Consider the following 23946-nt stretch of genomic DNA (forward strand, 5'->3'; position numbering starts at 1 on the left):
TTTCACTTACAAACTTAAATGTTATATAAATGTGTATATTTATTTTTCAAACCTGGAATATAAAGCCTTTATATAACCTTTTCAAGATCAAACATAAAAGAAAGTCAATGACGCATTTTTGCACATCCGTCGTTGTTCTACGGTCACGACGATACGTGTATTTGTTTCTGGATAAGCATCTATGGATCTTGCCTACATATTTCTTAAAAACCGGTGTTGACCTTTTTCAATAATTAATATTTTCTGCATTTCGCAAACTCATTCATTTAATTAATTAAATAATTTATTGTATCTCTAATTGCTTTCCTCTTTGTAAATATATTTTGTTAATTATTGGAGGAGTGGGTTGAGTTAACCGAGTGAATAATTCTTTTTGGTCAAATGCAAACTTAGTCTATAAAAATCAAGTCCTAGATGTACATCAGAGCTGGACGGACGTTGCGTCGCTTGAGGTATTGCTAATAAATCTACCAACTAAAAACGTTTTTCTGTACATCGTATAAAATACCTATTTCACGCATTTTTGCTTGCCTGCTGCCTGCCCTGAACTTAATTAAATAGTTGAATAGTTAGTTTTCGACGTTCCAATAAGTACAGCTACTATCTGTCTACTTATCTAACAGTTTTAAAAGAAAAAAATCACGCTATTGTTTGAGATATATTTTTGATAAACTCCTTTTGTAATAAAACATTTTTCTCCGCGGTCTCCGTATTATCGGCGCTAAGATTTTTTTAAATTTTGTATTTCTGAAATAACTCCACTTGTGACGTCAGAGGTTCTCTTCCGCTTATTCTCGATCAGTTCTGCCCATTAGTCCATTCACGTCAACAAAACGGAAATCTTCCATAACTCTCATCATTTGTTGATTCATAAGAACCAGTGACGTTCAAAGTAGTTTGTTTTCATCAGAATGTTTTTGAAACTTTTTTCGTACATTTTCAGGAAACTTTGTTGTAAAATTTAATGCTCTAATTTTTACCGCACACAAGAAAACATTTATTGTATCCGATTTTCCGTAGGGGTGAAGTTCTTTATTGGCCTGTTATTGTGCCAAAAAAATATGTCTACTAAATGTAGGTATTTTAAATAATTAAGTATTATTATTATTTATAGGTGTTTCGTGAAATGTAGAAAGATTTCACAATTAAAAATAATTTTAATATTTTCTGTACTCTTTCCATTTCGATTTGAATTTTTTACACTGGTACTCAAAATAATGAAACATTTACGGTTAGATCTGGTACTCTTTTCTTATTTTTGACAGGTAAAAGAGGCGCTGTTATTTCCAAAAGCTGACACATTGTCAGTTGTTTCCCGTTGTGAACAAAATGCCGGTGGTGAAACAAAATGGCGGATCTTTTGATAAACTCTATTTTAAAAAGCTCGCTGTCAAGAGACATACCTCTATTGTATTTTGCATATACAGGATGTTTTCGTTTTATGAATAGAAAAAAAAAAGAGGGGAGAGATATATTATTTATTTAATTTTTTGTATATAATGTTATTTGTACATTGGCGGGCTTATTGCCAAATGGCAATTTCTTCCAACAACCAATAAAATAAAGGTTTATTTTTTAATTCAAGTTACAGAACATATTCAGTAGAAAAAAAAAGATTAAAAAGCTAAAAGTATATAAAAATAGAAAAAAACGTATTTGTTTATAAATTACCTTAAATCAAAACTATTACTCAATGGGAAAAAGGAAAAAAGAGGAAAGAGGAAAAAAGAAAGGAGGAGAGATAAAGGAATAGAAAGGAGAGGTTTTTTCAGACGTGATTTAAACAGAGATAATGTAGTAACATATTTTATGGTGGGTGGGAAATGATTCCACAGTCGATATTATGTGGGCCTTACTTATAAATCGGGTATAAAGTAAAGTTTGAGAATAGTGGTAGAATAATGATGGTCAACCTCGCATAGAGTTAAACTCTGTTTAAATCTGGGATAGCGACCATAGAAACTTATACCTGCACATTATGTGGTATAACGCTGGAATAAGCACGCGATCTGTCAAGAGTCATATTTTCCGGTAAACAAAATGGATAGTTTATCAGTTTTTTTCCCAAAGTCCTGCGACCCTCTCAATGCAATTCAAGTGATTTTAAATTATTTGTTTGAATAATATCTGAAATGTTATATGTTCGTATGTGTTTTAATTAATTGTGATAAAAAAGAAACACGAATAAACTATACAATTCGTTTTTAACTTCTCTTCTTCTTCCTAATTTTGATTTCTTTTTTTAAAGGTTTTCTCCATGTTCTCGATTACACTGACAGTAGTTTCGATTTGACTTTGACGTTTGTTTGTGTTGTTATAAAAGTTACTGCGCACGTGCACATATCAGTGTTGACTGGTTAAAAAAAATAGGCACGAAATAACCTGTTAATTGTTATTCTAGGTAATAAATATTTTTAGAAGTAAGCTTTTTTTTATATCGGTTATAAATAGTTAAACCGGGTATAGTTATTTCTTAATATAAACCTAGTCTAAGGAAATCTAATAAGTAAGGCCCGATATGTGGTAGATATATGGGGAAAATGATTTTAATGCTTATTTTATTTTGTATTTGATGTTTAAAGCACTAACTTTGTAAAACATAAAATAAGTAATGAAGGCATTCAGTGCTTCGGGAAATTCGACATAAAAATATATTTTTTGCACGCGGTAAAAATACTATTTAATTTTATGGCGAAGTTTCTCGAAAACAAACAAAAAAAAAAGTTTAATCATCAGTGTGGTCATATATGAAGCAAAGTATAATGGCATGCAAAAAATAAAAACCCCCCACGTTGTCATCGCATTGGGGAAACAAGGTTATATGTAGATGTACATATATATTTTTGAGACATGAAAGCTTAAAATCATCTCATTATTTTATCTAATATTTTTTATTAATATTGTCTTCATAAATTTAATAATAAATAAGAATTTATTCAGTATTTATTTAATTTTTTTACGCAGATAGAACCGATATTTAAATCTAAATACAATAAAAGTAAAATGTAAAAAAACATATTTAGTTAAAGAGAATCTTGTTTCCCCACAGCGACGTTACATATAGTTGAAATCTTTTCTACCCCACAAGAAGATTTACAATAGCACCCCTAATTGAGTGTGTACAAGTCGTAAATGGGTTACGTGAGCAATTTTAAAATGATAATACGAGTATATAGTAATGATGATAATAATAATAATAATATAAATCTTTATTAACCACAATAAAAACAATGTGATTGGCAATGCATAAGCTGGTTCCCGACAGCAGGTAAATAAATTTCGTTTTGTCACAGCGCAAAATTCGAATAGGAAAGGAATTGCGATGGACTGACTTTTTGTCGATTTTTGTTCCTCTGGAAAAAAGAGGCAAAACTCCACACTGATAGTCTCTTCCTTATCACATAAATTTAGTTTGAGTTAATTATTAATTATATTTTTATTAACATATTACAACAGAGATGAAGAACATTTAAGAGAAGGTAATATAGAAGTCTAGGCATCTATTTACGCTATGCGTTTATACCGAAATCGATTTGGCGTTTAACGTGTATGCTAGTTAAATTTTAAGCGGACACTAACTCCAGGTGACAAAATAATAAATTAAATAGTTTCTGGAACTTTATACAGGTGCAAAAGTGACAGGATTAAAGTTGGCGAGAGAAAAAGAGACGGGTATAGGAGTTTATTTACGCTGTGATACCTTATTATACGGCCTAACCAGTGATAAATACAAAAAAAAAAAAAAACAATAGTGTACACTGGTAAATGGTGGACATATTGTCACTCAATCTGCTAAAAACAAATAAAAAATACAGTAATAAAAAGTAGTTTCAAAAAAATAAAGTTAATTAATAAGAAGTTAAGAAAATACAAACAGTACAAACATTATATTGGTTATGATTTCTGTTGCTTACGGTATTTATTTATTAAGCTACATTTTTTAAATATTAATTTAAACAATAGAAATATTTATGTATTAAAAACACTGTTTGAATTTTTTAAAATTCAATTTAGCATGTACTATTGTGTCTTTCTTTCAAAGGTTCAAAGTATCTTTCAATCTTGATATAATTTTACATTTATCGTGCGCATTTAGCAACCCGTGATTATCTTGGGAATTAACGGGTTTCTGTTAATCATCAGACCCTTACAAAGTGCTGATTCACGGGAGTCCGTAATGAAGGAATGTTGGTGAGAGCTAGCATAGCCTAACTCATCACGCAGGATCGAATGAAGGCTCTTAACTGAAATTCTTCCACATCAGAAAAAGGGTCTCGTTAATCCAATATGGGTTCGCAGATGAGATACATTCTTTGTAGGAAAAGTAAATGTAGAACAGTGAATGATTTGAAGTAAAAGAACAGTCAAAACAACTTGATTTATGTACGTAGTTTGATTGAATGAGTTGGCGTTATTAAATTATGAATTTTGAAAAAGTTAAAAATTGCGAAAATGATGATGTAAACCTATGGAAATCGTTTTATGTTGTTGAAATGGGCTGACGGAAAAAATCTAAAATTGAAATTACTTCATACTCCTGTGTGGTTTTGATGTCACACTAGTCTACATACGACACAAGACTTAATATATCTCTTCAAACGGACATTTTCACACCGAATTTTGAAACTAAAATTAGTAAAACTATCATGGATTTTAATACAAAAAATATTTTTCTTTACCGCGCAAAAAATAAATGTGACACCAATACAGCAAATGTGGAAAAGAGAGATCACGAAAATAAAACTCTTAATTAGGAGGACAGAGACGCTGTTCAGTGGCTGGTGAGATTCGGTTATTGACAATGATGGGGAACGCACGCATGTAATAGAACGAGTGTATTTATGACTTTTAATTTATTTGGCTATAACAGAGCTAAATTATGTGCATATTTTTATAAATTATAGAATAGAAATTATTAAACAAAATCCATGTTTTTTTTTTGCTTGCGGTTACACGATTTTACATCACCGCACTTTGATGCTTTGAAAATTATAATAGGCGAGTTTTTTTTTTAAATTACGTACATTAATTATCATTTCGTCTACATTTACCTGTTTTGTAAAAAAAAAAATGGTGCGTGGGGCACAATATTGGTATACCAATTGCAACGTATCTTGATCATTTTTGTTACATAAAGGTAAGATGATTAGTCTTACGCTTCAGGTACCAGTTCAAGGATATTGAAAAATTATTTTGTTAAAACTCCCTTTAAAATAAATATCTCATGTCAACCGAGTCGGGAATCGAACATAAAATATAACTTGCATGTATTTTTGTTTGCACCACAACAGGCCAGGAGGCCCAATCACAGTGGTGAATTAAATTTAATTAATACATACATTACAAAGTAAAATTTAAGACGTTCATATTATAAAAGGACAAAAAATACATAATGAGACTCTTGTCAAAATAGTAGGAGAATTCTACTGCGGAAAACCCCTTCGGATACATGAAACAGATCATCATCCAGAGCGATGTTTTTCAGCAGGCATAACCATTAGCAGGTTGGTCCTGTAAATCGGAATATAAAACAATCTATGCTGACTCTGTCTTAAGTAATTATCAGGAACATACAAACCAATTCTCCTCATAATTTCAGGGTTATCGACAGTCGATAAAAATGTGTAGTCAAATTCACATTTCTTCTAGTCTCTAAACTGTTGTAGCCAAGCATACCCTGGAGAAACTCGGTCCGGTAGAGCCGAGAATAATACCCGCACTCTCTCATGTACAGATATCTCAGAAATTTCTTCTGAATTTTCTCTATCATAAGAGAGTACTTCAGGTCATGTGGCCCCCAAATCATCGAGCAACTCTCGAGTCTACTTCGCACCGAGGAGTTGTAAAGAGTTCTCAGTACGCGGGTATTTTAAAAAAACCCTGGCAGTGCGCAGAACAAATCCAAACATCTTCAATGCATTACCACTGATTGCCTCTATGTGATCAAGAAATGTCAGGGTGCTCAAAAATCTAACGCCTGATCATTAACATTCGATGTTCGTATCAGGTTTGTGTGAATAACATCCAGGCTTGAGAAAAATCACATTTAATTTTTGTGTTCTCACTAGGAATCGAACCCGGAACCATCCGTGGGTGAGTATCGATGTTTTAGGAATTTAGGTTCATCAATTAAAAACGAAAAAAAAATATTGATATAAAACTACAGTGAAATTATAAATCTATAAAAAATATTATCTCTCCTAACCAATTTTGCAAACAATACATCATTTTGTTACCGCTAGAAAACCTTTTCAGATGTTAATTTTATGATTAAAATAATACAAATTAAACATTCCAATACAAAACGTAAATTATGACTATTTACTAACACTGCTCAACCTAACAACACTTTCTGAAAGAAGAACTATTAATGATCTCATTGTACTGTATAAAATTGTAAACTCTCTTTGTGACGTACCAAAAATACTTGAATTGATTAATTTTAGAGTACCTACTGTCAACACTAGGAGTATTTTATTGTTTCATTGCTCCAGTACTTCTCCCAACCAACAAAACAATTCATTGGTACCAAGACTGCATAGGTTAGGTAACACTTATGGAATGGCTGCAGACATTCTGTCCAATTCTTTATTATCTTATAAGTCCACAATATCAAGTTTATTTGTAGCTGCTCGTCAAACTATTATTGACAATTCAATTCTATAAATTAAAAAAAATACTTACTTGTTTATTTTAATTACCTTATACTTGTTTTTTATTTTTTACTATTAGGTCAAATTGCATTGTAGTATTGGCAAATACGCATTTCATATATACATATTTCTATTTCTTCTTTTTTCACGATAATATATGCTTGCTTGTTTATTAATTTAACTTAAATTTGTCTTTCTTGCTTACCCTAACCCTTTATTTACTGTGTTTGCTTTACAGAATTTATTTCACAAGCTTGTATCTTTGCATTTTTTGTTTATATGCTCATTGTTTTTTCTTGCATACTTTTGTTATTATTGTTTTTTTTTTTAACTTTGTAAAACTTTTTATTATTTCTTTTCTAACTAATTTCATAATTTTTTTCTGTATATTCTGTATTATTTAGTATGTTAGAGTGTATTTTATTTTTCGTAAATGCCTTTTGGGCGTTAATAACAAAATAAATATGTACATTGGTAGTGATCTTCATACGAGCAATAAATAATCTTTTTTTTGCAGTTCATAAAATAATTATATAATTTAGGCCAGTTAGAGCAAAACACGACATTGTTGTTTAAAAATAAGAGATATGTGTATCGAGTCTTGTTTTCTACGTAGACTAATGTGACGTCATAGCCACACAAAAGTAAAATAAATTGTTTTAAACATACAACAATAATAAACTTTTTACTGTCACAGTTTAGCAATCGTAATACGGAGGGGGTTCTCACCTTTGTCATTAAAACTAAAAAGAAAACTTCATAAAACTTTGAACGTCCCTTAAGGGGTAACGACACAATACCTTGTTATTAAAACATGTATCAAACCTTAAATAATATTTCTGCGGTGGAACTCAATTAAAAAACATTTATTTGTTTAAGAATATTTGAATGCGCCTCGTTTTATTTGAGATATCCCCTGCTTTAACACTGGGTATCGATTTTACAAAAAGGTGGTATTCGTAATTTTCTTCTATTTTAGCCTTCAGATGAGAAAATTGAACAAATATGGATGTTCAAGCATAAAGAAAATAGTGAATATTACACGATGTGCAAATTGGCCACATAAACTAGTCAATAACAGGTCATCAGCCCTGTGAATGCCTAGGATTCCATTTTTTCCTTCTCTGAAATATTATCTATTTTCGTTGTAATTTGTTAAAATTATAAATATTTTTTCAACGTATTTATCTGAATATATTTATAAAACCGCTAAAATTCTTAGCATGCGTTGTTAATATCATAAATTTCAACAATAATTATAATAATAAAACAATTTTGCTTTTTATTACTAATTTTTCTACCGTCCGGTTTCAAAGCTGCAAAAGCTTATTTTTTTATAATTTTTTTAACATACATAAGTTTATTGTAAATTATTTGAGACATAAGTCCCAACTCCATGGGACTAAAAGTCCTGTGCTGAGATTATCATCATATAATCTACTAATGCATCAAAGTTCCTCATGTATTAGAAATCTTAGAAATTAAAAAAGCGATAAACAATAATAAAAAATAATGATTTATCCAACAAACAATATTTACTGTAGTCCGCTGCGATCTAATTTTAAAGATAAAATCCCCCCCACTCTACACCTCCTATTTTTACAAGAAGAACATGACAAAAAGACTTGACTTTTTAGCTCCAGATATTTAGATTTAATATGTAATAAAACTGTTCATATGTAATAAAAAAATATTCATTAGTAAGTTATGCATTGGTAAAGAAGCTTTTATAGCTTTGGAATCGGTCGACAGGAAAAATATTTAAAAAGTAGTTAAAATCATTTTTTATTATTATTATTAATTTATTTATATACTTATTTATTCATTTGAAATTACACTTGTTTCAATATTTATGAACTAATTAAGGCTTTTTAGGGTGTGCCTGAGTCAAGCCATAATAATTAACAATAAAAAATACATTGTAAAAGAAATATTTAAATTATGATGACATGTGATGCAATAGAAAAACAATCCAGAAAAACAAAGGGTTCATAATAAATAATTAAACTCCAAATAAGGCAATGCAAAAAAAATCAAATATAAATATTAGAACACAAATTATATAAAATAATAGTATCATTGAAATCAATAGAAAAAAATATATTATTGAAATGATAATTGACATATGGTTTCTAGAAACTTACTCTATAGGTAAGTAATAAGAGTAATAAATAATATTGAAAGTAACATAGAACTAAATTAAATAATACAAAAATACACAGTATAAAAAAACATATAAATATCAAGATGGATTGCGTTTTTCTACTGACATTTCTTGGTGCAACTGCATTTTAATAAAAATAATAAAAATACCTTCATAGTTTGATTCTACTTTTATTTATGAATATTTTTTACCAGTGACTAGACTGGTCTGACGATGTTGGTCACGACGAAATCCGGTTACTGATTAAAGTTTATAAATAAATGTGGAATAAAACTATATACACATTTTTATTATTATAAATATCAAGATATATAAAAATCAAATAAAAGTATGGAGGGAAAGCAGATTATTAAATTTCTCCTAATCTCGAACTTTGAAAATATTGATAATCTCGTCCCTTCATTATAATAATGAATAACCACAAAGTAATTGCGTTAAACATAAATTTCATATCATGAATTGTAATCGTTTATTCTGTTTTTTTTTTAATTATTTCATAACGCACAGGGGAGGAATCGTGCTGTTTTCTTTTTTGGAATTTTTAAATTATAACAGGCCAATAGGTCTAATTACAACGGTAAATAATTTGTTGTAATCTGTCTATCCCCCTTTGAATTTTTTTATGCCAGTGTTGTCCGAAATTGATATAGTGTTATTTCAGGGAGGTTTTAATTATTATCAAGAAATACGTTTTCTCATTTTCCACTCATATATTATGTATTATGTTATTAATTTACCATGTTCGAATGTCAGTCACGTATCTAAACGATTTTTTTTGAGCGAGATATACCAAAATCTTTAATTTTCTTTAAAATCAATTAAGTAGAAAATCGAGACAAATACTGATGTAATTATCATGCTACAGTATTTTTTTCATATATTAACAGTCAAATAAGCAAATACATAAAAAAAAGTTCTGGGAATTATAATGTGAATATACATTAAGTTACGACCATTAATAAATTTTAAATTTTGTTTTTGCTCTACTGCAAAATGGATAATTTATTACGAAATGTTGGCGTCACTATTCCAACAAATATAAATAGGTTAAATTAGCTCTTAAAAGACTGTAGTAAATAATTCCTTTGCACGCGGTAATGTAACATCGTGTTATCACAAGTTAACGACGGAATATTCTAAAGCTCAGACATTTGTAAAAACAAAAAAAAACTTGGAGACATACGGTTTAATAATTCATTTTCCATAATTTATAAAAATAAACATATAATTTAGCCCTGTTACACCAAAATATATAATTAAAAAATCATAAATACACCGGTCATATCACATGAGTGCATCCCCCATCACTGGCAATAACCGACTGAATCTCACCGGCCACAGAAATGCGTCTCTGTCTTCTTTTTTCTTCTTTTTCTTAGTTTTATCTTCGTGATCTCTCTTATCTAGATAAATTGCTGTATTGGCGTCACATTCACTCTTCGCGTAGCTAGGATAAATATTTTTTGTATAAAAATCCAGCATAGTTGTACTAATTTTACTTTCCAAATCCGGTGTGATAATGTCCATTTGAAGATTACAAAAAATACTATTTCATCATTTAAAAAAATAAGTAAGATATACTCGTATCAATTTTTGGTTTGTATGTAAACTAGTTCACATCCACACAAGAGTTAACTTAAATATTTTTGAATAATTATAATACGTTTAAATTCACCTCAATACCGTGGTGTGTAGCTTAGATATTCATAACATTTAAATAAGAACCGTTTTTCTTTTTAAAAACTTTTTTTCATTAAACCAATTAGTTTCGATAACAACATATTTTTAAAAGCACATTCCTACATATCGGGAACCATTTTGAAGACCGTGGGTCCTCTTGTTGGTTTCACTCAAACAAAAGAGCGAGTTTTTTTTGTCAATAAATGAGTTAATCTTTCCAATTTTTCAATTTAATATATTGCGATTTTAATTAAATTTAACTCTATTACTTTCACAGAAGGTTCGACAAATTATAAGAAGGGCTTTTATCGGATGTTGTAATTCATCCTCATGACCATATTGTAAACACGAATGGTATAAAAAACTGTATTACAATAGCCTGGACTGAATTGACTAAAATAAATAAGTATCCTTGATATGCGGTATTCAGTGCCAATTGGTCACAACCCCAACAAATGAGATGGTTTAGGAATGCTAGCCACTAACTTGGTTCGTTCTTGATGGATTTACTGTGGTCCGACTGGTCACTTGCGAGCGGCACCAACACTAGGGCAGGCCCCCGATCTGGAGCTCAACACTGGTTGTTGGTGGAAACAAAGTCTATAATGCAGCACACGTTCAGCAAAATAAACGCGTGATGTACAACACGAGATCTGGCGGATGATCAAAGGATACTAAGGTGGGAAGCAAACAGTGGTTGTGGGTACAAAGGATATAAAAGTTGTGACAATACTTGAACAATGCATACCCACATAATTAGCAACCATAATTACATACCGACTTTTTATGTCTACCTATTTCGAGACGTACCCGCCTCTTCGACAGGACACTCACTACACCAACAAGCAAATACTAAACTACGCTTTCACCTTTACCATCGCTGTAGTATACATTGTATTTACGAAAAAATACACGAATTACACGCAGAGTTAAAGGGAATGCAAACACCACCATGTACTAACATGCACTAATATAAGGTTATGTTAAGCAAAATGTTGCAGAATGTGTGGGGTGGGGGTCAAGATGGGGAGGGGCTAGAAGGTTAAAAGTTACACGATTTTAAAATTTTTTCATAGAAAAATAGGCTGTATTGAAAAGGTATTTGATTATTCATTAAGGGAATATTATTTCTCAAAGCCATTTTAATGTGAAACACCTCAACGTTTTAATTCGTCACTTTATGATAACCATTTCTTAAATTGCTTTATTTTTGCCGCGTTTATGACTGAAAGCAGAATAAATCAACACCTCATTTTACAGTAAACACTTGGATCTTATGCAAATAATATTATTCTACTCTCTGAATCTTTGTACACTATCTTATGTTAGCTTTTCCATTCACTCCTCCACTTTCTAAATTGTTTGTTTGGGATATTCTATCTACCAAAGCCATTTAAAGGAAAATATAAACTCAACACCCAAGGACATTTAAGAATAATTTATTCATCAATTTGAGATATTTGTTCGCAAAAACAAAATTACCTTTCTTGCTTAATGTAAATAATTAATTCGACAGGGACAAACCATTTCGAAAGTGGCATTTGGATATGATCCGTAGAATTGCGTTTGTAATATAAGGTCATGATTATTAAATGATTCACGATGAAGAGTACTTACATGATATTAAAATATTACAACAGAGATGGAAAATATTTCAGAGAAGAAAATACGTAATTCTAGGCATTTACAGGGCTTACGACCTGTCATTGGCTGCTTTAGGTGGCCACATTACACACTGTGTAACGATCAGCATTTTGCCCATGTTTTTTTGGCAGCAATAGCACCAAAAAGTTTTAAAAAATTTGTTGCAACAGAGAGGGAAAACATTTTTGAGATTTCGCATCAATTTTAAATATTAATAACTGCCTAGGGAGGAAATCCACCCAGTCTGCAAGCATTTGGACATACTCAAACATTTGTTAAATTAACTACCTGGTAAAAGAAGAAGTATAAAAATTGAAAAACTGTTTTCAGGCGTTGCCTGGTAGGTGAATTGGTTCGGTCGGATGAATCTCACCCACATAATAAAGGTTTCAGATCTACTTTACTTTACAAAAGTCAACAGATGGAAGAGTTGGGGAAGTGCGGATGTTTTAACATAGGCAGAACAGTGAATGTTACACAGTGTGTAAAGTGGCCACTAAAGATAACTCGTTTTTTCTATGATACATTTTGTTGCCCTTTAATAATAAGGAATATTTTAATGTTTTTTTTTATTTTTTAATTACTAAAAAATAAAAAAGTACACACTTATCTTTTACAGAATATTTTCTTTTATCTTTCTGATAACATACAAAAATATTATACCTGTATTTTTATTAAAGGAGCAAAAAATTCATAAACACTTCTTGTTTACCCACAAACAGGCCATGCCTTTGTGGGATTTATTTGTTGACTATTCTTACTGTGAATATGTATTTCATTGCTACGAAATTTATTTTTTTTGAATACTCTGTTTTATACCGTAAAAAAACAAAAAATTACAATAATAAATAAAATATTCAAAAAAACTGTCAATGACAGGACAAAAGCTCTGTAAATGCCTAGATTTCCGTATTCCCTACTCAAAAATGTTTTTCTTCTGTTGTAACAAATTTAGACCAAAAGACTTTTCTTTTACTGTTTTAATTTCTCAGTAAAATATAACCGTTTTACAAAAGGCCCATAAAACCCGCATGTTCATTTGTATTGAAATATGTATATTTGTTTAAAGCGAAATGATAAGTTACGAGTTTTGTTACAAAGCCTATCGTATTGACGTAGTATACAATAAACTGCCCGGGGAAATGACGGAAAATGATAAAATTTGTCCGTGAAAATTGAAAAGGCTATTTTAATATAGAATACTAATTTATACACCAAAAAATAATGTATCATAATTATCGTACCCTTATCCGCACCCCATGGTGCATTAGGCACTGCATTGTTACACCAAATGCAGGGTATAGTGATCATCTGTTACATGAAGAAAAGGTGATCAGTCCTACGCTTTGTTAGAAACAGATGGAAAAGTTGAGGAAATGCGGATGTTCAAACATGGGCAGATTGGTGAATGTTACACGGTGTGTAAAGTGGCCACTTAAACCAGCCAATGACAAGTCATAAGTCCTGTAAATGCCAAGACTTCCATATTCCCTACTCAAAAATGTTTTACATTCTCTGTTGAAATAAATTTTAATTTGAAAAACTCCCTAGGGAGGAAATCTAGCTAGTCTGCAAGCATTTGGACATACTTAAACATTGTTAATTTGAACTTGTTTATTCCCATAATTATATAAAACCATGATTGACAACCCCTGATTTTACTTGTGTATATAATTTAGATTATCATGGTTTAGTCTTCTACTGGTTTAACGATGTTAGTCACAACGAAACCTAGTCATTAAGGAACATTTTTTTATTAAAAAGTGGTCTAAACTAAATAAAGTCTTCTTCCTTTTATAATAATTTAAAATATGGTTTTCAAACATATTATTATATTTATAAGAATAACCGGGCACTTTAGAATAAAAACGTACTTGGGATTTATATGCTGACTTTGGAAACGGCGACAAATTTTCAGAAGCCAATGATTAATCTATCTGTTTTTCTTTCAGTTTCTTTCAGGTTTTTCAGGTCAACGATTTCAAGTATTACTCTTCCCATTTCCAAGTCGATTACCTTCTTTTCAGGAGTGAAATGTTTTTGTGCCCTTAGTTTTCAGCGCTTTCCGGATTTTCATCTGGGCTTTCAGACCACTCTCATTTTTTTCAGATCCTGAAGTTCAGAATAATCGTGGTCAGTAATAAATCAGGAGCCGATATTTATTTTTCAAATTGCTAAAGGTCCCTATCCGCTTCTAATCATTTCTGCGTCCGATAGGATAAAGAACTCTGTTAAAAAATATATAATTTTTGCGATCTTTTGATTTACCCGAATATTTTAATTTTGGAGCTGTTTTCTTTAACTCTTGTGTAGTTGTGATATAACACGAGTCTACATATTCAACAAGACTTGATATAAGTATCCCTCTTATTTATTTGAATAATTGTATTTATTTTTTAATCTTTTAACTTTCAAATGACATTTTCACTCTGGATTTGGAAAGTAAAATATTTTTAAATATGCTGGAATTTAATACAAAAAATATTTTTCCTTACTGTGCGAAGAATAATATTATACCAATGAAGATGATGCCAATACTACAATAAATTTGTTTTATCTAAAGGAAAGAGCACGAAAATAGAACTTGTAGCAAGAAAGATAGAGACGCTGTTCTGAGACCGGCGTTTGTGTGAAAGAAACAAAAACTAAATAAGAAATTCATTCAGTCAGTTAATGGCAGTAAGCGGTGGTGAACGCTAGTTATATGACCGGGATATTTATGATTTTTTTTAAATTTGTTTTGTTTATAAAGGCCCAAATTATATATATATTTATTTAAATTATGGAAAAAGAATTATTGAACGGTACGTCTATGTTATTTGTTTTTCAAATGTCTGAACTTCAGAATATTCTGTATTTTGCTTGAGGTAACACGATTTTACATCACCGCTTGTAAAGAAATTTTATAGGACCGCCTTATAAGGCTAAGTCGTTTAAAATTTTGTTAGAAAATGGGAAACAAGTTGTGGCTGAGCGGGATTTGAACCTCAGACTTTTTGACACTACTCACGGGACCACAACCCGCTTCGATTCATGTAACAAAAATGTTATATCGCTCTGTGGGCCACTGGGCTCGAATTAGAATAGAAAATAGGCGGCCTTCATGGTGTACTGGTTAAGATGATTGACTCACGCATGGCAGGCTCCAGGTTCGATTCCGGGAAAGAACACACTTTTTTTTAAAGCCTGGGAGTTTTGTTCTATAATTCACTACTGTAATCGGACCAGGCCTCCTGACTTATTGTGTTGAAAAAAAAAAACATGAAATTGTATTTAAAAAAAATTTAAAAAAACGCTTGTGAAAAAAGAAAACTTCCATTTTAATAACAGAAAAAAAAGAAAACGGATGAAAAAAATAATAAAAACTGCGGAAAAAATTATATCTTGATAAATTATGAAAGTAGACCTGAACATAAAAAATTTAATATTTTTTAAATTTCCATAGCGAATTACCAAAAATATCTGTATCTTTCTTAGCGTTCATTATTATTTATTTAATGGCAGGTAAATGAGAAAGTTGTGCACCTCTCGACGTTTGTACCGTTGGACAAAAATCATATCCCTGGCAAAACAGTAGATAAAAATTCCCCAAAAATATAGTGGGATTACATTTTTATCAGCTGCCAACACATTTCTGTCAAACTTGTCATTACTTATAAAAAGTTTTGGTTATTGTGAATTGAATGAATGCATTTGCAACAAAGAATACATTTTCATGCTTTATTTGCTACTTTTTTTACTACATGATAAAGTCTGGTTTTTACTGTACGTATACTGCATATTATTATGTAAGGAATCTTTATTTGTTTAAGCATGTGCTTCTTACACTTCTAACTTCAAATTCAAACTGTTGAAATTTTAGTTTTAGATTTTTAGTGTATCTATGGACAGATTCTCGAGAGTAGAAAATGGAGATTGTTTTGTATGTCATAATCGCTATACAATTTCAGAGGAATCCAATTCATTCGATTCTGAAGAATTTTATGAATTATACCTTATAACGATTCAATTTAGATGCGTAAGAACTTTGGTTCAATAAGCCCCGCTACTGACACCACTTAAAATTTTTGTTAACAAAACTGGCGATTGTCAAATCGAAAGGTTGGCAACACGGCAAACTTTAAAAGGTTCCGGTCGTCGAGCGACAACGCAAGAATTCTACCACACGTGTTGAGTTAACAAAAATGCAATATGTAGTCCAAACGATTTTGGAGATCGCGTTCTTACAAATAAAAGATTAATACTCACGTCTGGGTATCGGACGCCTCTATGAGATCGTTTAGACTACATTTTTGGCCTTTCTGTTAACTCAACACGTGCGGGGGAATTCCGCTTTGCTTGCTTTCGCGTGATCGTTTGAAAGCTAGAATCTTTTAAAGTTGCGGCTTTGCCAACCTTCAGATTTGACAATCGCCGGTTTTGTTAACAAAAAAATTAAATGCTGTCAGTAGAGGGGCTTATTGAACCAAAATTCCTACGCATCTAAACTGAATCGTTACAACCTATATCCATAACGAAATTCTCTGTATTTTTTTTCGTGTTCTTACTTTTTTTATGAAACTACATACCTATATACGGAATCTCTAAGTTCAGTCATATCACTCCACTACTTCGGGAACTACACTGGCTACATTTTTTACAGAGGGTCGAATACAAACTCTGTTGGCTTATGTATAAGTCACTGCACAACTCTGCTCCAGAATATCTAAGGGAACTATGCGTTCCAGATGAACTAGCTGACAGGTGTCTCACGCTTAGATCAACTACGTCTACGGCGAGAGGAAAATTTATTATACCTCTACGCAAACAGCGCACTAAATTTAGTGAACGCGCATTTGCGGTCGCAGGCCCTATGGCATGGAATGCTCTCCCAGCAGAGGCGCGAGGCTGTAAAAGTGAAGTGATGTTTCGGAAAAAACTTAAAACCCACCTGTTCTCTAAATCATTTGAATAAATCCGTAGCATGTTTCAACAAAATAAATTGTTTTAATTTAATTACAAATTTAAAAGCTTCAATAAAAAATTTAAAAAAATTAACCATAGAATCACTATGTAAAGCGCCCTTGAGGTATTATATTACGAAAATGGCGCTATATAAGTTATCCAAAATAATAAATTATTACATGTAGTACACATTTTATATTTGCGTTCTTCCATGACAACCTACGATTCTTAATATTGTAAAAACTTTTATTCATTAACTACTATATCTTCTAGTCAACAGGAACTCATATGTGTGTACCGTACCTATGGACAAAAATGTACCTTTTTTGAATAATCGCTATAGAATTAAAAGGGTTCCGTGTCTATCATTTTAAAAATAAATGAGCTATAGGCAACAAAATTATCAATTTAAAATACAAACTAAAAATATATCTATCTCTGTTAACCTACGAGAAAAAAAATAACAAACGCAAAAATAATGTACAAAAGTACACCACTTACCCCTGCACCTGTATTTTTACCTGAGAGTAGGTACTAAATAAATTAAAAAAATAAAATTAATGCAATACAAATTCCTTCCCTCTAATTTTACCGCATCATGTGAATTTGTGCAACCGCGACCGCACCGGAATGAAATTAGTTTATCTAATAACTAACATTAACTCGGGTTTAAAGTTACCCTGGCTGCGTTATCTACATATATGCTTTGAAGCACTGCAAAATGGAAGTTCAGACTTACAGGGAATTGGATATAAAAAATGTATTCTTACGCAGTAAAAATAAGAGTATTTAATTGTTTGGAGAAGTTTCTCGAAAACGAATGAAAAATATTTAACAAAATATTTTAAGTAAAATGAACTACTTCGCATGACGTCACTAACTCTTTCGAATCAACCTATGATAAGAGAGTTGTGATAGGTTAACAGTTTACGGTGAGTCAACTCACGAATCAGCAGAACTCATCAACAAGAAGGGGAAAAGAATTTGAGACGTCACACGCAAAGAATTTTAAATACAAAACTTTTAAAAATTATAACGCTGATAATACGTTTAATTTATTTTTTTTACTTTTTAAATTTGGCTTAGTTTTTATAGTCTTTTAACAAATAAAAAGAAATAAAAAAAAACACTTAACATTCTCATTAATTATTTATTTATTTATTCACTGAAAATAACACTCGTTTACTTATTTACGAACTTATTATTAGGGTTGTGCCCGTGTTAACCCATAATAATTAACAATAAAAAATACATTGTAAAAGTAATCAAATTATAATAACATAAACATTATATGCCTCTTAAACGTATAACATTGATGACATATTTAAAAAAGCATCTATTGTACAAACTTTCAAAGAAAAAAAAAACACTGATTAACAAAATTCTCGAAACCCTATATTTCCAAATAATTTAATTTTACATAGATGCAATATAACTGTAGCTTTTTTGAAACAAGAAAATAAAAACTTCGCCGTACAATTTAATGGTCTGATTTTTACCGCGCTTAAGAATATTTATTTATATCAAGTTTCTCGTAGTACTGAACTTCTTCAATACCCGCGAATTTAAATGCCATCTACCACGCGCTTGTATCGTATCTATATATAAATGATGAAATTTTTTTTTAACGTAAATACTATAATAACATTGGTTTTAATCAACAATAATTCAATTTGCTTCTCTAAAATATTCTCCATCTCTGTTGTAACATATTAACATTTCGTATTTTTTTAGGTTTTGTGTCGCTGGATTCTCAGCGTGAAGAAGAACTATCGTCCTGTAAAATACCACAACTGGAGACACGCTCTGAATGTGGCCCAAACTATGTTTGCCATGTTAAAAACTGGAAAAATGGAGAGGTAAATAAACACTCATACTTTTTTTAGTCGCCACACTCTAAAAAGTGTTAACTTGTTAATCAATTTAACAATGAGGTTTTCTGGGTTATTTGACGTGTGTAGACGCTCTCTTTACTGAAGTTTCTGATCGTATTACAGCGTTTATCCGTTTTCTATCTAACTATCGATTCTTGCTACTGGTAAAATCATTTAAATAACGGCCTATTTTTTAAAAACGTCAAATATTAATTGATTCAAAATATCAACCGTATTTGGTTTATTTCATATGTATAAAAAAAATAATCATTATACCAGAGAAAAAGTGAAAATCTGATTCCCATTTATAAAGACAGCAAAGTCACAGAATTAAATTTTATATGAGGCAGTAAAAAAATATTAAATAGGAGAAAACATTCATGAAGAAAAAAAAACAAAGTTTAACATTTTTTGTTTAAAAAAATATATATTTGTTCATTTTTCCATACATATATTATTTACATAGAAATATAAGTAAAAAAATACATTTTAGAAAAATACATCTTAAAATTAAGCTATAACATGAATTGGAAAAAATTCCCACAAAGACTTCAGCGTCTGAGCGTGGGCCATTCCTTTTTCAATTATTAAAAAGTTTGTAGCACATATATATGGTATGACATGACCATGGAAAGAAAAGAAAAGAAAAGAAAAGGAGAGAAAAGAACAGAAGAGAAAAGAAAAGAAAAGAAAAGAAAAGAAAAGAAAAGAAAAGAAAAGAAAAGAAAAGAAAAGAAAAGAAAAGAAAAGAAAAGAAAAGAAAAGAAAAGAAAAGAAAAGAAAAGAAAAGAAAAGAAAAGAAAAGAAAAGAAAAGAAAAGAAAAGAAAAGAAAAGAAAAGAAAAGAAAAGAAAAGAAAAGAAAAGAAAAGAAAAGAAAAGAAAAGAAAATAAAAGAAAAGAAAAGAAAAGAAAAGAAAAGAAAAGAAAAGAAAAGAAAAGAAAAGAAAAGAAAAACCAAATTAACATATGCCAATTTTTGATTAGCGACCACTTCACCCAGCGGCATTAAAGTTTTGTTTGACAACGGACCGATAAATTGAAATAACCCTAGTAAAATTATGATAATGTGCAAAATACTGATAATAAAATTTATACGAAATGTATCTATTGAAACATTGTAAAACGAGGCTCGCACAGAGACATGCATATTTTATAGGCCCAAAAATTTTTAATTATTTTTTTACTGATAATATTTCATTAATTCATAATCTGTATTAGTGACTTATTCGTCTTAATTTACTATTATTTTTATAGATTATACAATAATTTATTGCGCTTTTTTTAAAAACATGTTTTGATAATTACATATTAACAAAATATGTACATTGAAACGGGCAGTAGTGCTGCATTGTGCATTTAAATAAATAAATATTGTTTTGCAGCAAATAGTAGCCAACTTCATATTTGACAATACTATTTTATTTTTTATGCGAATGAGCGGCTATAAAAGCGGTTGCACGCGCGTTATTATTCTGAGGTTATAATAACGAATGTCGATAAAATGTATTTTATTTTTCAAATATTAGATGAAATTTTTACATAGGGTAAAGAAAATCTGTTAATTTTTTTATTTTATTATTTATTTATTTAATGCACAAAATACACAATTTTACAAAGATACTATTATATGTTTTTTATGTCCCGATTTGTTAGAAAATTCGGTATTAAGTCGGGACTCATCGATATATAAATCAAAAATATTTATTTACATATTAAAACAATATACAAGTAATCAAAACAATATGCAAAATAATCAAAACAATCCACAAAATAATAATAGGAAAATATAAATAATAAATATTTATACATGTCGAAAAATGGAATATAGAAAAGTTATATAATAATACGTATGACAGTGATGATATACACATATACGTATAAGGATAATAATGAAGACATCTGCGATGTTATATATTTATTCCCGAAGCAATCTCATACAGTGGTCTCTACCCCTCGATACAATCCAATTATGGATCTTTATCTTAAATATAGACGCTGTTTTGGAGATCTTAATATGTTCATCCAAGACGTTGAACACTCTTGGAGCTATATATGAAAAGTGTCTCCAAGCAAACATCGTACGTGTTCTCGGCATTAAGAAGTTTTGGTTCCGCGAAAACCTCGTGTGGGCATTCTGTTGGCAGTTGGGACCTCCTTCCGTAGTCGCCTGGCCAGAAAATTAGCAATACATTCTTGATATACTTTTGACGAATATCAAGAACTTTTAACAATTGAAATAATGGTTCAGATGGGTAGGTCTGAGGGCGCCAAAGCATAACTCTAAGAATAAGTTTTTGCGTCTTGATTAGGGGGTTCGCTAACACTTAATTTTATCACCTATTTAAAACCTATGTTTTCATTATTTTTCGCCTTTATAAAGGGGAAAAAAACATTAAATGTCTTTTTGTAAGCGCAAAACAAAAACCGCTGAATTAGCTATTCAAACCGTAATGAGCTATATTTCCTATTGTTCGCATTTTCTTGTTCATGAAATAATGACGGGAATAATACAAAATATCTTTGTATTCTTTAGAATCTCATTTAAGATCCGCTGATCTTTAAAAACTGTTTCCTTTTAAATTCGCCCGACAATGAGTTCTCATAGACAAAACTTGCCTCGGGGAAAACTCGTGAAGAATATTTTACAAGTACGCTCTCTGCTCTCTCGCAAAAGCAATTTCTCATATTGCTCCATAAATTATAAGAATTTCACTCGAAATGAAGAATAAAGATGCTGCCAGAATGAAATGTAGGAATGCAATGTTGCTGTGTAGTGTTTTTTTGATTTACAATTCTCGAGTAAAAAAATATGTGTGATTACTTAAAGAAAATAAAATCAAAGATATTCCATTGATTAAGTAGACAGATTTTACGTCTACTGACATTAATTTCTTGGTGGAATAGCATTTTAATCATATAATATTAGGTCTGTAACTTAAAACCGGAATTTGACAGTAAATGTCAACACTTGTGTAAGCGGGTAGCAAATCATTGACATACTAGGGTCAAAGCACCAATGAATGACCGTTTAAGGTTCAGCTTGTCGTGAAATCCACATTAAATGTATGAATTTCATTATTTAAGCGTACAAAATAAAAAAAACAATAAAAAACACATTAGTTTTTACTTTTTTATTGAAATACAAGTATTACAACTATAATTAATATTACTCTAAAAAAATAGCAGAATCACCAGTGAATGACCACTACTACCCGAGCAAAAATAATACTCAGATTTAGTTACGTCATAACATTATAAAACACCCTAACACATTAGAATATGAATATATTCAAAGAATTGCATAAGAAATAGCATCAAATAAAACACTTACCACACTTTCCTTACAAAAACACTATCAATCTCAGAACAGTAACGGGAAGACGCACTATTACCTTTTGACAACTCACAGTTCAAAACTGAAAGATTTTTTTCTTACCAAAGGATGTGTCCGCCTACTGCTTTTGTCATAGTTTCTAGTTTTAAAAGTTTTTTGACTGGACGCATGTGGCAATTCTTATTATATTATCTTTTATTAACCAATGGTCATTTACTGGTGCTTTGACCCTATGTCATTTTGAAGCTCTATTCATAAGCTGTCACTATCAGTCTTGATTTTCGAATTTTCAATTTTTAAAGAAAATTTTGAAAATTGGCGAAAAAAACAGCATTTGCGGAAAGTTTTGCTCAGACACTTTTTTGCAAAGAAAACTACAGCCTAAAGTCATTGTTTTCTCGTGTAATTGTATGGCGAACATTCTCTTGCAAAATCACAGTGTTTTGAGTGGTTTCAACGCTTTAAAAGTGGTGTTTTTGATATCAGCCTTGGGTAGTCAAAAAAGTTTGAAGATGAAGACCAGAAGAAAGTTGTGTATTATGAGCTTCTAAAACCGGGTGAAACCATTACTAGAGAACAGGAGCCTTATGCTGGAAAGATTTGACATTTTGTCATCCACTCGACAATAGTCGATTGGGCATCTCGATTGCTTTGTCATAATGCTATTCTTGAAAACCCTTCGACGTTTTAATTACAAAGACGAATTAGAAAGTGGCAACACAAACAAATCCGTATATATCTATGAATCTCCTGGTCTCTTGCCACACGTAAACCTTTATTGTTTCTTGTCAGACTTCTTCCGTTGAATATTTGTGTATGGAATATTGTGAAAAAAATAATAGAAAATGTTTACTGAGACACTGCAACATTGATAATTATTATTTGCCTTTGACATAACACACATCTATATGTTATTAGAAATATTTCATATTCATTTAATGGATTTTAAAAACATGTTGTATAATACATATCTCAAATATGTATTTTGACATTGACGAGCGAAATAATCATTTTGAAATCATGTTTCTAGTGAAACTTTATATGATATTGGATTAAAAATAAGTACAGTTATATTTGTTGTACATTTGTTGAAATGTAATCATCATAACATTGATCAGTGTTGTACATTTTAAGTTAAAATACAACAAAAACTACCTACTCGTCATTCAAGCATGAATGCCAAGCATTTCACAAGAAAAAAGTTTGACAGCTGAAGTTTCGATGTTGCATTCGATTTTCAATGTCGAGTGCTTTGGGGCACTCGAGTTAAAGTCTATTGGTTTTCAATCGACTGCATTTGTATCGGTTGTTCATGAATGTTGTCACTCGTCGAATTCCGGAAAACGATTCTAAAGACAAATGAGTCAAGCATAAGGACCCTGTACCGACAATAACGGATTCGTTTAAAGCAGAGGTTCCTAAACTTTTTTGTGTAGTAGACCCCTTGCCATGTTTTTCGGTTTTTGGTAGACCCCTACTTACCTGATATTGATTTTTCATAAATTTCTAATTGTAGTGAAGTTTAGTGTTAAAAACATAAAGTTAAAACAAATATTAAGTTTTATACGTTTATTAATTTAATTAAATTAAAACTACTCAAAATAAAATTTTGTATCTGTTATATAAAATAAACGTAACACAAAATAAACTAA

The 23946-nt window shown here is 30.6% G+C and overlaps 1 protein-coding gene across 1 annotated transcript in view; it reads left to right on the top strand.

Annotated features, from left to right (window-relative positions):
* Pde6 (phosphodiesterase 6) overlaps positions 1-23946 on the top strand; it is a 74672-nt gene that overhangs the window by 42803 nt on the left and 7923 nt on the right. Inside the window, exon 5 of the mRNA XM_088235530.1 lies at positions 18820-18944. Coding sequence (XP_088091656.1) covers positions 18820-18944 — 125 coding nt within the window. The remainder of the gene's footprint in view (positions 1-18819; positions 18945-23946) is intronic.

This window comes from Micrasema longulum, unplaced genomic scaffold (genome assembly GCF_059751315.1).
Source record: "Micrasema longulum isolate JH-2025_06_02 unplaced genomic scaffold, ASM5975131v1 h1tg001386l, whole genome shotgun sequence".
NCBI classification, from domain to species: Eukaryota; Metazoa; Arthropoda; class Insecta; order Trichoptera; family Brachycentridae; genus Micrasema; species Micrasema longulum.